Here is a 15,558-nt window from a genome sequence, read left to right on the forward strand (position 1 = left end):
AGGTTGCTCCGCCAACAGTTAAGTTCATATACCGTGTCGAATGAAGCTATCTTCTATCTCATTTCGTGCAGAGTGCAAACAAATAGAAACGCTACTAAGTTAAGAGAAAGCGGGTCATGCCTGTGTCGTACATTCCCTACTTTGCCTCTCTGAAAGGAGTTGAGCTATGCGCCTCGCCGTTCTTCACATCCAGAGCGTTAATAAGATCAGATTCTTGCACTCCGCACTGACTGACTTCGCGGAGCGGGGTATAAATCGGTTGAGGTGAATGCTCAGGGGTGTGCACCCCAGACGACCCTACACCGCGGATGCCCTGGAAAAGGTACCCGGCGCTCTGCAGTTGTTCTACAAAGTCATCCACTCGCTGAAGGGAGTCGCCATTTTTCCGGGTCATAGACTGCTGCAGTGTACGAGCTAAAGTGGCTAGCTGCGTGCCGTCGCCGCTACGCAAACAGGAAACAAGCGTGTGCATCACGTAATCAGCTCCATACTTTCTTCCACAGCAGAACTCAGGCCTGCGCGAGCGCACCCACTCAAAGAAGTCCACAAAGGGGTTGGTCTGGCGAACCGCCTCAAAGTCCTTCTTTATCTGATCCTGCTCACTTTGCTGAAACTGTACAGCAAACAGGATGTGCTTCGCTTGCAGCTCTATGCTCGCCGTCCAAAGAGGCAGCTCCAGCCCATTTACTCCGCGCGTGAATTGACGAAAGAGGATCTTGAAGGATAAGTACACCAGCGTGCAACCCGTCAACAGGAGGAGCCAGTCCACCCTTCCCCGATTCTGAAAAGCGCCGCCACCAAACCCTGGGTATCCCTCTACTCCAGCGCTTCGGGCAGCCTGGTGAGCTGCACTTGCGCTTATACCCGTTGTAGAGAAGTGCCCATATTCGTGATGGGTCATTTCAGGGATCTGCATTCCGCGATACTTCTGCTGGACCCTTTGGCGGAGCTCCTCCTCTCTAGTGCGCTCCTCTGCACTCTGCTCAAGACGGAGGACCGCGGTCGAAGACAACAACCGCGCCCCTACCCACAAGGGCAGCGATGCGCGGTGCATGCTGAGTCGAAGCATGGAGAATTTGTGTGCAATGAAAATCACTAGTCCTCCTTTGTTGCCACATGCAGGAAAGTCGAGAAGAAGCAGCAAAAGTGAGAAGTGCAAAGGAAAAGGCCATGTTTCGCACCGTGCAATGCTACCGCTCATGACAGATGGACTGCTTTGCAGCCAGTGATGACAGGTCACTAAAATGTCATGGATTTCTTTGCTTTGCTTTTGCTTTGATCGACTGTGTGTTTGATCCTAGTTTCCTGTTTTCGATCCGCCAAATAGACCACAGCTATTTTCGCCAATGTGAATGCATCTATAAACGGGGCCTTTTAGACTCCAGCGTCATATCCCCTGTGTCACAACCCTCAGAGTTGCCGCTACTTAGCGTTCCCTTGAGCGGAATACACTTTCCAATGAGCCACGCAATCACTGCGGCGACCGCCAAACTGGCGACTGGCAACAGTACCTCCGAGTCATTGATAAATTGAAAGTCCATCGCTAGTCCTGTCTTCAAGAGTCACCTTTGCGATCGACTAAGACGAAAGGAACGAAAAAAAAGCGTGGAAATGGTGGACAGTTGGTAAATATCTTGTAAAAGTTGAGTTCCGTGGCGGATACTTAAGGGAGCAGACACTCCTTGCGTGTACGTGGGCAGCATCGATTCCAATACGCTATGCGCCTGTGTTTTATGCAAGAAGCGGCGACAAGCTCCAGGAATTGCTTTCTAGAGATGTCTCGGCGCTGTACCACTTCTTGCGTCCAAAAAGAGGCGATTGACGCACTGTGCCTGCCCGTTGAAACGACAAGCACACCATAGTTTCCCGTTCACTGCGACCATAACAACATTACAGCAAACCCAACAACAGTGGTACGTCGACCGCACATCGACAAGCTTTGCTTTATTTTCAAGTCGCAGATAAGGTGCAGCGACTACCTGTAACCCTTGAAACCCACTCAAAGAACCCAATTTCCAGATGAAAGCTCTTCCCACCTCCACCACTCAGCAATGCAAACCAAGGCATTCCCTCAGCCGTCCCACAAACAGCAACAGTATCCCCCATTGGACCCAAGGGTCAGCAATCATCCAAGTGACTGTTCAGTTGAATGGCCCGAAAACCCTCTTCGAAACAAAACATAGAAGGCCTCCAGAATTGAAGCAAGTCGACAGCAGCGCAAGCAAGCACAGAAAAATGCCGAATTCGTGAGGGTTCCGGGGATCGTAGTTAGTCCACTGCTGAGAAAGAGCTGAGATCTGTGCAGTAAACGCCGAGTATCCAGTACACCATGAGCTCCGTCACATTGAGAAACCCTCCCTCCATGGTATCAGCTCTTCGTCGACCAACTCCTCAAGCATGCGTCCTGCACTGTGCACAGCCATCACATCCGAAGCAACGCAACAGCACAACAACTTCTTACATTAGAATCAAAACCACTTTCCTCCCCTCGCTCGAGCAGACACTAGCTCTCGACGTAAACTCAACATAGTCACACAACTCCCTTGCTGGCAAAGCTTTCGGATACGACAGGACTGATCACACCCTGGAACACTTATAATCTCCTCCCGCCGAACCCCACCTCCTCAGTCACGCTCCGTCGATCCAAGGCCGGTAAGCAGCTATCACACAAATCTGCTTGGTCACAGTTACAAAAACTCCCGAAGTTGATCCGTCTTTCTACGTGTCGCTCTCTGCCATGCAACACGAGTCGAACGCCTCTCTACGCCCCGCCAGTGTCGCAGGCCCAACCTCGCGTGGCCCGATGGCAACCGTAGACACACACGCGCCACAGCAATGCGCCGACCCAGCCATCGGACAGCACGGCCCCTGCCCCCACCCACGCCCACAACCCGTGCCCCGCGGGTCGCCGCGCAGCCGCGCCCACCATGCCGGCCGCCACCGGGCGCATCCCCCTCGCGGTGGCGCCCAGGAGCCCCCCACACCAGTGGGCGGTGCGAGGGCCCGGGGGTGGGTGGGAGACGCTCGGGTCACGATGACGCTCTACCCATTGCGTGGATGGCGAAGATCTGCCTCACTGTCGCAGGCCACTCCGACGCAACGTCGTCCAGGACCCCACCGCCGGCACCAGCAGCGATACATCGCTCTGACCCCCCCCTGTGGCGTAGGCACCAGACCCCGTCACCACCACAAGCCGTTCGGCACTTGGCAGGAGATGGGGAGGGAGGCTTCGCGGCTCTCCACTAGGAGAGAGTGGGCGCGCTGGTCCCTAAGGTGCCCTTTGCCGTGAGAACTACGAAGTTGTGTCTGAAGTCGAAAGGCCACTGTGGCGCTCGGAATAAGGAAGCAACATTTGTGCTTTCGTAAATGTTTTTCTTGATCCACAAAGACTCGCTTTAGGTATGGGAAAGAAGGCGGATAGCAGAAGCGGAGAAAACCAAGCTGTATGAGCAGCGTTCTCTGTGTGGCCTGCATCTTTCAACATAGGCAGTGGGCAAACCAAGCCATGAGACTGCTTTTGGGGTGCAAACGCTTTTTTAGACGTTGAGGATTTGACGAGCCCACGCCTTTGTCGAGGCCAGCGCCATCTCTTTCGGCATCGTGCTGCAGCCAGATCCCGATGCTCGTGTGCGCTCATAAAAGCTTACTCAAGGGCTCGATGGAATACATTCCAGACACTGCGACAAAAGGCTGGTATTGTTTTGCGTGCCTTTAAGCCCCCCATAGCCCAAGCATTCCGCCATGGTCACGGCACGCACTGGCAGAAAGCGTCGATATAGTATTGGGATGACGAGAAAACAGCATATTCCCCAGCGCCCTTTACCGATACCCACATTCTGCACACGTTGGCTTCGCCCGCGCGTTCCCCCAAACCCCTTTTGCACGCCGCTTAGCACAGATTCACCACCACCAGTTCTCTCGGTGAAGAGTCGGTCTCAGCGACCTAGCCTCCAACACGCATTCTCTTCCAAAGATCTAAGTTTGTGAACTCGATTCGCGAGGGTCTCGGCAGCAGTAAAAACCTACCAGGCACGTCTGGGGTGTGTTCCCTGGCGGGTGAATGAGCAGCCGAAAAATCCCCCCAGGCCCTGAAGACGTATCGCGCGCCTTTCGGCCCCCAGGCCCCGGAGGCGCCGTAGCCCCTTCCGGGCGCCGAGGCTCTCGGCAACCACCGCGTTCCATGCATTCTCCGGGCACCACTCCACGTGAAAGGCAAAAAAAAATGCCAAGCAAGCGGTGGAGATGCAACGTTTTCAGATCCCAGGCCGCACGCCGGGTTTTATTCTGGGAAAGGCCCCGGCAGACACACAACCCCCGGCCGGCCCCTACAAAGCCGGAAGCCCCCCTTCCCCCAACGCAGCAGGCCCGTAGCACACCGCCACCCCGCAACCGCCCAAAACAAACCAGACCCCGCCAAAGGACACGCGTTGTGCTCAACTACCGGTGCCCCGACCAACCCGCAGGACGCGGGAACCCCACAAAAGGCCCAGCCAGACCCACACCGCACCCCGGCGGCGCCCCGTGGCGCCGAAATGCTTGCGAAGCGTGCGTTTGAGGGGGGCGGCTGGCGCAGACAGAGCGACAAGTGTTTCTGAGCGCACCCAATTCACGAGGAAGTTGCTAATGAACGCTGTTGAAACAAAAGAATCAGCGATTTCGGCGCCCCCGATCCTACTAAGTGCCGCACCAGCTTCCCCGAGCACTTCGGCCGCGTTCCCCCTGGAGGCTTGAAACCCGGGACAGGCAAAACGGAAACACCGGTGACGCCCATGAGGCGCATGACGTCATCAAAGAACCCATACACACTCTTCAAACAGGAAGCTTTTTCCGCCAAACGTGAGGTCAGCTGGTGCACTCATTTCGATTTGAAAAGGGGCACGCAGGTTTTTCGCAGACAAAAGTTTTGTGATTTCCTAAACCCCAGGAAAAAGGGTGCTCCCCCCAGGCAGGCCAGCCGAACCCCCCATCGGAAGAACGTGGCGCCGCCCCAAAACACACACACCGGCTTTTCCTTGTGGCACCAGCGTCCAGCAGGGCAAACGGCAGCACCGCAAGGCGCCAAAGACGCCACACACACGCCCCCGGCAGCAAAACAAAAGCAAAAAGCTTCGGCATCCTACCCCCCCCCCTCAACAACAAAAACCCAGCCGCGCCACTCCAAATACCGTGAATTAAAATAAAACTGCGGGGTTGGGGGCCGGGTAGTTGAAAAAAGCAATGCCTCCGGCCACTTCAACCATAGCCACTATTTTCCGGCGCCACCTTCGACCCGACCCCACCGGCGGGAACCCCCTGCACTGACCACCTGCTTTTCCGTTCTTTAATCTTGGCGTAGCCGAAGCGTAAACTGGAAACAAAAGAAAAAACGCTTTTTTAGCTATCGGAACCCGGTGTGGGCCTGCAATTTTCACTTTTGTCCTTTAAACTGGTTGCGGGTGCGTTCGCCCACCCCCTGGCTGTATTAACACCATTTGCAACGGGGCTCTTGAAGTCTTTTCAAAAATCTGACGCACGCAAAAAATTTGCCGATCAAATCCCACACAAAAAGCATCACTATCCTGAATGAAAGCGCTCCAGCCTCCACAAGGCGCCATAAAAAAGCACGCCTTCAGGATAGAAGTCTATCCAAAGGGCCGAATCAAATTAGGCCGATAAGTCTCAGAGTGCCGGGCGGCACCTCAAGATAGCGTTTTGCTTTTCTCCGAAGCGAACATGTCATGGAAAAGCAATGGCCTGGAACCGCTGTGCGCGGGGGCTATCTGCTTCTTGTTTTTAAGGTCCTTTTTGAAAGCCTGGGGGATGGGCACTAGGGCGGCCAGGCGCCCTCAGCAAAACTTAGAAAACACGTGGCAGGGGAAGGAAATCACAAAACAGAACATGAAAAGCATATTACGCACAATAAAGGCACCATCTGGCATATATTGCGTTTGCCTTTATGAGTTTTCACACTGGTCGGTTCATCTGTCAAAAAATCGGCAGCTGCTTTGGTTTTGGTTGTCCCCCGAAAAATGCCAGGGAGCGTTTCAAGTAACCGCTGTTCTTCCTAGAAAGATATGTCGACAAGAATGCTGAGCTATTTCCTTTCTGTTTAAAGGGTTTTTTGGGGCGCTTCAGAAAATGCCTTTGTCCACGATTTCCAAGGCAGGGTTGGCCGCCTTTGGCGTCGGTGAAGCGGCCCATCTTGAAAAACCGCCGCGAAGGCATCAAAAACTGATATAAACAACGCAAAAAAGCTTGGCCAACAGATCAGCTTAATTGACACACCCCAGATAGATGATGCGGTTTTTGAGCAGAGGGAGCGCATATCAACAAGGCGTCGCGGTGAAAACGCGGTCGCCAAGAAAAGAAACAACCAACCAGTTTCGCACCACACCAACTTTCAAAGCAACCCGCGCTTCGCACCAAAAGCACAAAGCCCCATATTGCCTTTGATCTCCTTGGGGCTCTCCGGCGCCCAAACGCCTATTGCTCTCTTCGTTGTGTTGGCCAAAATGAAGGCGCACTCCTTGGGCACAACCCTTTCAAGCATTCTGCGCAGCACAAAAACTGACCAACCAACAGATGTCACCATTCCCACCCCTGAACGGTAAGCGCTTTTTAAGCAAACGTTCAATACTTGCTCACAAAACATGAACCAACAGATCCGCCGCATAATATTTTCTTTTTTCGGTCACGTGTTTGAAACGCCGGAAGCCTCCTCCCCCATCTCCTGCCAAGTGCCCAGCCGCTTGTGGTGGTGACGGGGTCTGGTGCCTACGCCGCAGGGGGGGGTCAGAGCGATGTATCGCTGCTGGTGCCGGCGGTGGGGTCCTGGACGACGTTGCGTCGGAGTGACCCGCGACAGTGAGGCAGATCTTCGCCATCCACGCAATGGGTAGAGCGTCATCGTGACCCGAGCGTCTCCCACCCACCCCCGGGCCCTCGCACCGCCCGCTGGTGTGGGGGGCTCCTGGGCGCCACCGCGAGGGGGATGCACCCGGTGGCGGCCGGCATGGTGGGCGCGGCTGCGCGGCGACCCGCGGGGCACGGGTTGTGGGCAGGGGCCGTGCTGTCCGATGGCTGGGTCGGCGCATTGCTGTGGCGCGTGTGTGTCTACGGTTGCCATCGGGCCACGCGAGGTTGGGCCTGCGACGGAGGAGGAGGCGTAGAGAGGCGTTCGACCTCGTTTTGGGCGTTGGAGAAGGGACATGTGGGAAACGAAAGTGTGGTACGTGTGGGGGTTTTTGTGTTATTTTTTTTTGTTTTTCGAAATCGCCGGTGGGTGTGTTGGTGTTGAAGGGGTGCTGGGAGGGGGCATGCGGTGTTGCTTTCTAGACTGTTTAGGTTGTTTCATGCTAGTTGTGTTTTTTATGAAGATCACATGGGACAATGGGGGTGGTAATTTAAAGGGCGCGATGGTGACTTAGGTGGGGGCGTGGATTGCTGGTGGTTTTTCCGTAGAGGCATTGGGAAGGAGTCGTCGTGCACGGCTTGCTTTCGGAGGCCGAATGTCGTCGAGGGGTCTGGTGGGCTTCTTTGTTTGTCGAGTAACCTTTGGCGGGTTTCAATGTACATGAAAGCGAGGGCGGGGGACACAGGGTCGTTAGGCGCATATGTTTTTCTTTTGTCGTTATGAATTCGCAGTGATTCGGGTGGCCGAGGAGTTTCGTTTGTGACGATGCAAAAGGTGCGGCTGGCTAGTCTCGAGGGGGGGGCGTGTTTGATGTCCTGGAGGCTTTCAGAAACCCTCTTTCATGTCATGAAAGGCTGTCAGGTAGTGGGCAGCAGTAGCGTGTCAGGCTTTTTGTTTCTTGCCTCGGATCTTTTTCATAGGAAAACGATATGGACGCGAGTAGAGCGAGTGTGCTGTTTCTAATTCTTTTTTGCACTGTAGCTAGTGTGGCGGGCGTTGTTGGCACTCTTCTGTTCTATAGTGGTGGTGGGAAATGATAGGGGATGGGGGTTTGTTTGAAAGGGGGGAGTGCAGTCCTCGCATTAAGGCCATCGTGGTGGGCGGGTGATGGTCAGGGCTACCCTTCTTGTGGTGTGGTGGTGAAGAGTTGCGTCAGTTCTGCGAAGGGTGTTTTATGAATTCCATTTATTGGAAGAAGGCCTCGGTGGATACTGCGTTGATGCTCGGTATATGAGAGAGTAAGGTGCTCCAAGAAATTTGCTTCCGTGTGATGCGCTGCTCGATCGCCGGATGCGCTGCGGCGGCAGCGCAAATGTCGCCTTGCTGGGGTTTATTATCGATGTAATTACACTCCCTGTTTATTCGGCATGATATGCTCAATCTACGCGTTGTAGGGCAAAAGAAGACTCTTGCTAGTTACTGTTGAGATCTCGTAGGGCGATGAGTGAACAATCGTGGTTGAAACACGAACTCTTCCCTCGTTCGCTGCTGCTGAGACTCTTTCAGTTGCAAAACCGATTCACAAAGAAATCGACAAGCAGATGCGCAGACATCGCACCCTTGAAGCGTTCCCCGCGCCGAGTGCGACTTCTTCCTTTACAACATCAAACATGAGTTCGCGGACGGTGTCAGCTCACCGCCATGGACAGCCGGAGGCGTAATCAAAAGGACCCGAATGAATCTAGCAGTCAACTGTGAGCTCCTTGTACCTTGTACTCACCACTTTCCTCGATAAGCTATTCGTAGCAATTACATGACACCCACCTTGTGTTCATGCACGCCACCTACTTGCAAAGGGTCACTCGACATTTTTGCGAGGATAAAGGGAAAGAATTCGACATCGCGGCGGAGGTTAGACATGCAAGCCAGGCCACGGATGTGCGCCATCTCGTACCCTTGACAAAAGCGGGCATACAGCACTTTTCGACCTTTTTGCCGGCAGTAAAAAACAAAGATGACCTCGATACTCTGCCCGAGAGGCTGAAAGGGAGCGGGGAGCTTGGCTTCTCACCTTTGTTCGACCCCTCTTTGATTGATGCATGCTGCCAGCGCGGCATTTTCCCCTTGACTATTCTAATCGACGACAACATTTTTCTCTTTGCTCCAAAGCTGCACACGGAGAGGGCTGTTTGCGCGCTTGCTGACGGCGCAGCACAGGACAACACTATGGGTGGTTTTCCCTTCTGTGAGGGTGCCGAGGGCATTTTCGACAAGGATTGCCTTGGGGTTTCGCGAAAGCTCACAAAAGGACCAAACGAGAGTACCCATCGTCCCTCGTTCGACATTTTCATTAATCGCAAAGAGGACCTAGTCGACGTTTTTACGCTGATAAGGAGACAGCATGGCGAAAATTGGCTGTGCGCGCCGCTACGAGTGTGCTTACTCCACATGTTTTTCAAACCGACGAAGTACGCAACCAAAATTATTGTCACTGCCGTTCGTCATCGAAAATATAGCAATGTGCCTACCTCAGAGAACTCACCTGTGATTCAAGAAGGGGAGCTCGTTGCATGCGAAGTCGGCTATCTAGTTGGAGACATTTACGCCTCCGCAACCGGCGCATACTGTATTAGCGGGGGTGGGTCTCTGCAACTGAGCCTAACTGGCGTTTGCATGAAATCGGCTGGTTGCCGCTTGTGGGATTTGGGAATGATGATGAGCTACAAGAAATCTCTGCAATGCGTTTCGTTACCTCGTGAAAAATGGCAAAATATGGTCTCAGCGCGCCGCGCAATCCCCAACGAACATATTTTGAGCTATTTGCGAGATTTGGAGAAAGGGCGCCCAGTGAGTGACTTTTTAAAAAGGGACGTACCACCTGCCATCGCCGATCCGAACAGCAAGTCACAACACAAGAAGCGACTAAAGAAAGAAGCTGCTATCCAGAGAAAGGCAGAAATAAGATGACTTGATCTATAGGCTTGATCAGCTACTTGGCTTTCAACAATATACATATATATATATACATACATATATATACATATGTATTCGGTGATCTTGCATTGTTTAGCTTTCTCACATTTTTGCGCCCCCAAGAGCCGATAGCGGAGAGAAAAGAGGAAAATATGTCCAGAAATAAGGAAGGCTTTGTAGCTGCCTCTCTCTTTCGTACACGTTCAGCCTTTGCTCCTATGGTGCCAACTTGTCAAACGAAATACAATTCGGAAAGATCTTATGCGCAGACGTTTAATCCTTTCTCGTCAAAATATTTTGCTTCATGCTTTACCATCTCTCTCTTTTCCTTTCCTTCAATTTTGTCTCTTTCGATGGCCTATTTTCGGCGTTTTCACTAACAACGCTCAAACTCCCTTGTGTGCTCATTGCATTCTCGCGGGATCAAGGTGACAATCATGTCTGCACCTACTCCTCGCACCGGCATCATTGCCGGATTCAACAAAGGTCACGTGACGACCCGCCGCCCGCGCCAGCCGTCGCCCAACGACCGCTTTGCCGTGCCCCACAAGCACCTGCGAGCTGTGAAGGCTATTATCGCTGATTTAGTAGGCTTGTCCCCCCTGGAGAAGCGCGTACAGGAGTTTCTGCGTGTCGGCAAGGAGAAGCGTGCCTTGAAGTACTGCAAGAAGCGTCTTGGCGATTTCACTGCGGCCAAGAAGAAGCGCTCGAAGATGGAGGAGGCGCTGCGTCACGCGACCAAGAAGCACCATTAAAGTATTCGGCAGCTGTCATCACTTTTTTTTCTACTTTGGCAAAACATCAAGCGAGAACATAAGAAAAAAAATAACCAAACACCAATACAAGGATTAAAAAGTTGTGCTATCACAGCGACGAACTGCACCTTTTCCGCGCGAGCTACTCCTGTGCTCTGTTGCCTTCTCTTTTTTTGACGATGCCTGTGATATCGATTGATGCTCTACTATTCCTTCTGCACTATCATCTCTGTTTTCTCTTGAACCGCTGCACTACTCATCTGGGTGACATGAAGCCAGATTGCTCTTTATCCTCTCACCAGCTCAAGAAGCTCGACAAGAACATGGGAGACAGTACCATTATTGATCGTGATGCACTCACCGAATCACAGAAATGGTCATATATCACGGATAACACATTGAAAATGATGAGCTTGGGATTTCTGTGCGGCGGTGCCGTTTCAATGGTTGTATTTCGCTCGGTCGCGTCTCGCGCAGCTGTCACCGCGTTCGGCACAGGGTGTGGCATTGGAAAGTCGTACGTCGATACGAAGTACGTTTTAGGTCATGATGTTGCTGCTGAAACAGTCTGGTCTGCGCAAGTAGCACCACCAAAGAGTAGCATGTAAGTCTTTTCTCTCTACAAGCGCGCCATCTTTTTTTCCAGCGAAGTTCCGACAGAGTTCAGAACAAGAAAAAAAAATAAAACGTAGACAAGGAAAAACAAGAACAGTTGCACCACGTCGCCTTTCAGCTATCTGAACTCTTTCTTATCTACTCACCCACTTCGCTCATAGTCTACAGAGGTGTTGCATGCCCTTTGGATGCTGTCTCTCGCCCCATATGCTTTCTTCTCATTCATGTCTTACCTATAGCTCCCTGCTGCTCTCTTTTCAGTGAATCCGTATTTTCGCTCCATAACAGCCCCGGGTGCTCTTCACACTACTCCTCTTTCCACAAACAGCTTTTTCACTGACGCAAAGATGATGCGCCGTGCCATTGCTCAGCCCGTCGCCCGTCGCGCGGCGGCCGCCTCCAGCGCGCTCGTGGTGGCCCCTCGCCAGGCCTCCACTGTCACCCTCTCCGTCCAGGGCCTGCACTACGTCGGCACCGGCCTCGCCGCCATCGCCCTCGGTGGTGTCGGCTTGGGTATCGGTGCCATCTTTGGCTGCCTGCTGATAGGCTGCGCTCGCCAGCCCAACCTGACCAAGATGCTCTTCAACTACGCCATTCTCGGCTTCGCCCTGACGGAGGCCATTGGCCTGTTCGCGCTGATGCTCGCCTTCCTCATGCTCTTCTCGTAGAGCGCCTGTGAATCGTTCCGATGAACTCTACTATCGTCTCGTATACGCGAACTTTTAGGATCCTTTGTTTGGTGTATTCTGACGTAATATTTCTCTCTTGTGGTAAAATAGTTGTGTAGGCAGCGTTAGTTACTATATGAAGCGAAAAAAAAACAGTGAAAACAAAAAGTGGATTCCAATACCTCTCTATAGCCGTTTTATGGCGCTCTCTTGCCCTTAAACGAGGCATATCGGTTCTTGTGGGCAGTGGACAGTTCAATCGAGATTGCACAATGGCTCGAGCTCTGTGGCACGACGTGGGCTGGCTTACAGGGAGCGAAGGTGGGGGAGGATAAAATGCGCTGTGCTCACCTTTGCGCCTCTCGCACAATCGGTCTTCTTGTCTCTCTAGACAACGAAAACACACACACACACACACACACACATACGAATAAGCCCATGAAATGGAAAAGGCGTTCGCCTGCTTGAAAACAACTATGCTCTACTTATTTCCCTCTCCCTTCTCGGTTCTTGATTTGTGCTCAAGCTTACAGATTGCGCGTTTTTCCTGAAGATGCAACGTTTTGCAGTTTCGAATGATGGTAAGCTGGCATGGGGCTCTTGCTTCGCGAGCTGCCACGGAGGTCAGGTACCGGCAGTCATCAAGCTTGTGAGGAAAGCTGGCGACGGCGAGAGGGTGGAACCCGATTGTGTGGCTTTTTCTTCTTTCAACGTGGCGCGCTCAGCACGCCTCGATATCAAGAGTAGCTACAGCGCGGGTGACCATGTAGTCCTCGCGTTCAATGACTCCGACTCGCTTTTTGCGGCCACTATTGTGCGCTGTGACACGTGGGCTGTGCAGTGGGCAATAGAAAAGACTGCGTGTCTTACTGACGCTTCCGTAACGCAGCTGGCGGCTTTGTGCGCGAATACGGTGTGCGGTGTAGCGACGGCGTCTAGTAGCGCGTCCTCATCATCCCCGCTGCAGCGCCTTTTTGTTGCCTCCCGTTTTGATGTCCCCACATCAAGTCGCAAAGCAAACAAGGAGTGGAGGCAGTTCCTGGCTCCTCCGAGGTCGATTGAGGCGGGGCTGGAGGAGGAGGGAATCGCATCCATTAGCGCATTCGACAAGAACACTCTTCTTGTTCTCACAGGGAAAGGCTCTCTGGCGCTGGTGCGCCTGGATGCTAGGGCACTGAAGGAACAACCGGCTTCGGCATCGGCTTTCTACACCGTGCAGCGAATCCAGTGCACGCTAACACTAGCAAGCATCCGATCTCGCATGGTGGTCTACAACGATGGGAAGGAGCACGCTTATGCAGCCGTCTACTCAGCTTCCGAAAAAGCGATGGAGCTTGTCTATTTTCATCAGACTACGGCGGAAGTATCCTCTCGCGCTGGTGAGAGGGCGGCGACCGTGCTGAAAGTGGCCACGAGCATCCCTATCGACGACGTGCGCTTTGCCGGGTCGTTTCACCTTGCCGTGAGCTGCTCACGCATAAAGGAGAATATGCAGTTTGTCGGCCTCGTTCCTGGCGCTGACGCGCCGGAGGCGATGGTCTTCGACCCTCTCACGGTGCCATACGTTCCCATCGCCACGCTATACAGCGAGTCAACGGAGGAGTTCGTAGTGATCTCTTCGTCTCAGGAGGTTGCAGCATTTTCCGCACTGACGAACGAGCAGAAGGTCGCCTCACTCATCGGGACGACGCTGAAGTTTTCGACTGGTCCCTTTTCTCAGGCCTCGCTGAACAAGGCTGCTTGGGGACTGATCTCAAACCCGTTTCGTCACTATGGCCCGAAAACCAGGCGCCACACAGAGGAAGAAAGCGGCGCGGACGAAGAGGACTTGCAGTTGCTGCAAGGTGCTGGTGCCCGGTCTGCCGGTCGCTGGACCCCTGTGACGCTGTGCTACGCGTTGGCAACCCTCAGGCCATCCTCGCCCACGGCGCCGGTTGCAGTGTTTGCCGTGGAGACTGCGCCGTTCCTGCACACGCGACTCATCAAGCAGTGGCACAATGCCACCACTGGGCTCAAGACGATTCTGGGAGCGGCTTCCACAAAACTGACTGGCGCTCTCGCGCTTCCGTGGAATCCGCGACATGTTCGCCGTGCCTTGCGCCTCTTCAGTCAAGACGAGCTCTCCTCACTTCTTCATCGCATCGCGACGACGATAGCGGCCAGCGAGCGTGTGGCTTCCCCTGTCTCGTACCCTGATGCCACCACGACCGCTGTCGACATTGCACTGCATGTGATCACACTGGCTCGGCAGATGGGTGCCACATTGAAACCAGAGGACGTAAGGATCGTCGCCATTATTCTGCGAGCGGCTCGCGAGAGCAGCCACGAGCTGTTGCGTTACTCCAGCTGCATGGAGCTGCTGATAGAGAGCCATTTGCAGCAGAGGGCGATGGATCGCGTCTTGGCACGCCGTGCTTCTGCACGCGACGAGGCTGACGAGGTGTCGCAGACGCTGGAGGGGAACTTTTACGGCATCGCGGCCGAGCTGCAGACTGAGCGGACACTACACACACGCTACACGTCAAACGCGTGGGCGCAGCACCTGGGCAAGTGCAAAGTGCAGTACAAGGCGGAGGCCGAAAGCGCGTTGCGGCTCCTTGCAGCAGCTCACAATAAGAGCGAGAAAACGATGGAATGCGCTCTCAGTGACTGGAGGCAGCTAGGTTCCACGCCGCATCAAGACCTGCTGTTGAATCAATTTGAGCACGCACTCCTGTAGCCGTTACGGGGAATCGGGGCGGCAATCATGCATGATGGTGTTCGACGCTGAAGTCGAGGAAGTTCCAGACGCCTGCAGCATCAGTGAAGTTCGCGCAGACTGTTCTAGGATTCTTCTCGAGGACCACTGCAGCGTCACGAGTAAAATGCGGTACGGAGGTAGATTACGATTAAGGTAAACCTGTAACCCACACATGCGCATCGCCGAGCGCGTTGTGTCTTTGTCAAGGAACAAACAACCAAAACAGTCAGAAGAAGGTGCCCACCATAAGCATGGGAGGGAGGAGACGATTTCTCACAATCGGTAGAGACTCGCTGCGATCTTCTCTGTTGATAGATGGCTGTGGTTTCCAGGAGTCACGTGCCCAGCGGCGCTTCATCTTTACACGCACGAGGCAACTCTTGGGAAGAAGGGGTAGGAGTGCGTGTTTCTGATGTCTTGCCCTTCCCTCGCATAGCATCTCTACCCTTACTGCTCTCCGTGCAGATGTCTGCAATGACAGCTACCTCACAACAAGTGCTGAGCATCTTCTGCTGCCACCAAACCATCTTCCCTTTCGACTCCTTCGCCTTCTTTTTTTGCTGCTTTCTACCTTTTGATTTTCTTTTAAAGCTTTCGTGCAAAAGCAGGACACGTGTACACAAAAGAAAAACCAGAACACACACACACACACGCCCATACATACACGCATAGCCGTTTCACTTCTCCGCCTTGTGGTCACTCGTTTCCTCCTCTCTCCTTCTCTATTCGGTAATCTCAAATCGTTGAGGCGCGCCCCTCTTTTTGGCCCTTCTCCTTTTGTACAGCCCCCCCCCCAAGAGGCAAACAACACGCTGCCTCGAGCGGTATCTGTGTTTCTATCCTTTTTTGCTCTTTTGGTACCCTCCCTCCTGCCTTGTGCCGCCGTAAGATTCCATATACCTCTGTGCGCCACACCATTGTCAGTCTCCTCTTCCCCCCTCTTTCTCGGCTCTCTACAGCTGAGCAGCTCGCAAG

General features: G+C 53.5%; 6 protein-coding genes across 6 annotated transcripts; 5 read left to right on the forward strand and 1 right to left on the reverse strand.

Moving 5' to 3' along the window:
• Positions 1–136: 136 nt before the first annotated feature.
• LMJF_21_0720 (conserved hypothetical protein) lies at positions 137–1,201 on the reverse strand (the record flags this gene model as incomplete). Its single annotated transcript, XM_001682953.1, has 1 exon — positions 137–1,201. One exon carries the CDS (start codon positions 1,199–1,201, stop codon positions 137–139), a length of 1,065 nt encoding a protein of 354 aa, XP_001683005.1.
• Positions 1,202–8,665: 7,464 nt separating this feature from the next.
• On the forward strand, positions 8,666–9,799 carry LMJF_21_0725 (conserved hypothetical protein; the record flags this gene model as incomplete). The annotated part of the gene is made up of 1 exon (XM_001682954.1): positions 8,666–9,799. The coding sequence occupies one exon, from the start codon at positions 8,666–8,668 to the stop codon at positions 9,797–9,799; it is 1,134 nt and encodes a 377-aa protein (XP_001683006.1).
• Positions 9,800–10,242: 443 nt separating this feature from the next.
• On the forward strand, positions 10,243–10,560 carry LMJF_21_0730 (putative 60S Ribosomal protein L36; the record flags this gene model as incomplete). Its single annotated transcript, XM_001682955.1, has 1 exon — positions 10,243–10,560. The coding sequence occupies one exon, from the start codon at positions 10,243–10,245 to the stop codon at positions 10,558–10,560; it is 318 nt and encodes a 105-aa protein (XP_001683007.1).
• A 179-nt stretch (positions 10,561–10,739) lies between these two features.
• On the forward strand, positions 10,740–11,168 carry LMJF_21_0735 (conserved hypothetical protein; the record flags this gene model as incomplete). The annotated part of the gene is made up of 1 exon (XM_001682956.1): positions 10,740–11,168. The coding sequence occupies one exon, from the start codon at positions 10,740–10,742 to the stop codon at positions 11,166–11,168; it is 429 nt and encodes a 142-aa protein (XP_001683008.1).
• Positions 11,169–11,522: 354 nt separating this feature from the next.
• LMJF_21_0740 (putative ATPase subunit 9) lies at positions 11,523–11,843 on the forward strand (the record flags this gene model as incomplete). Its single annotated transcript, XM_001682957.1, has 1 exon — positions 11,523–11,843. One exon carries the CDS (start codon positions 11,523–11,525, stop codon positions 11,841–11,843), a length of 321 nt encoding a protein of 106 aa, XP_001683009.1.
• Positions 11,844–12,396: 553 nt separating this feature from the next.
• On the forward strand, positions 12,397–14,562 carry LMJF_21_0750 (conserved hypothetical protein; the record flags this gene model as incomplete). Its single annotated transcript, XM_001682958.1, has 1 exon — positions 12,397–14,562. One exon carries the CDS (start codon positions 12,397–12,399, stop codon positions 14,560–14,562), a length of 2,166 nt encoding a protein of 721 aa, XP_001683010.1.
• Positions 14,563–15,558: the final 996 nt, after the last annotated feature.

This window comes from Leishmania major, chromosome 21 (genome assembly GCF_000002725.2).
Source record: "Leishmania major strain Friedlin complete genome, chromosome 21".
NCBI classification, from domain to species: domain Eukaryota; phylum Euglenozoa; class Kinetoplastea; order Trypanosomatida; family Trypanosomatidae; genus Leishmania; species Leishmania major.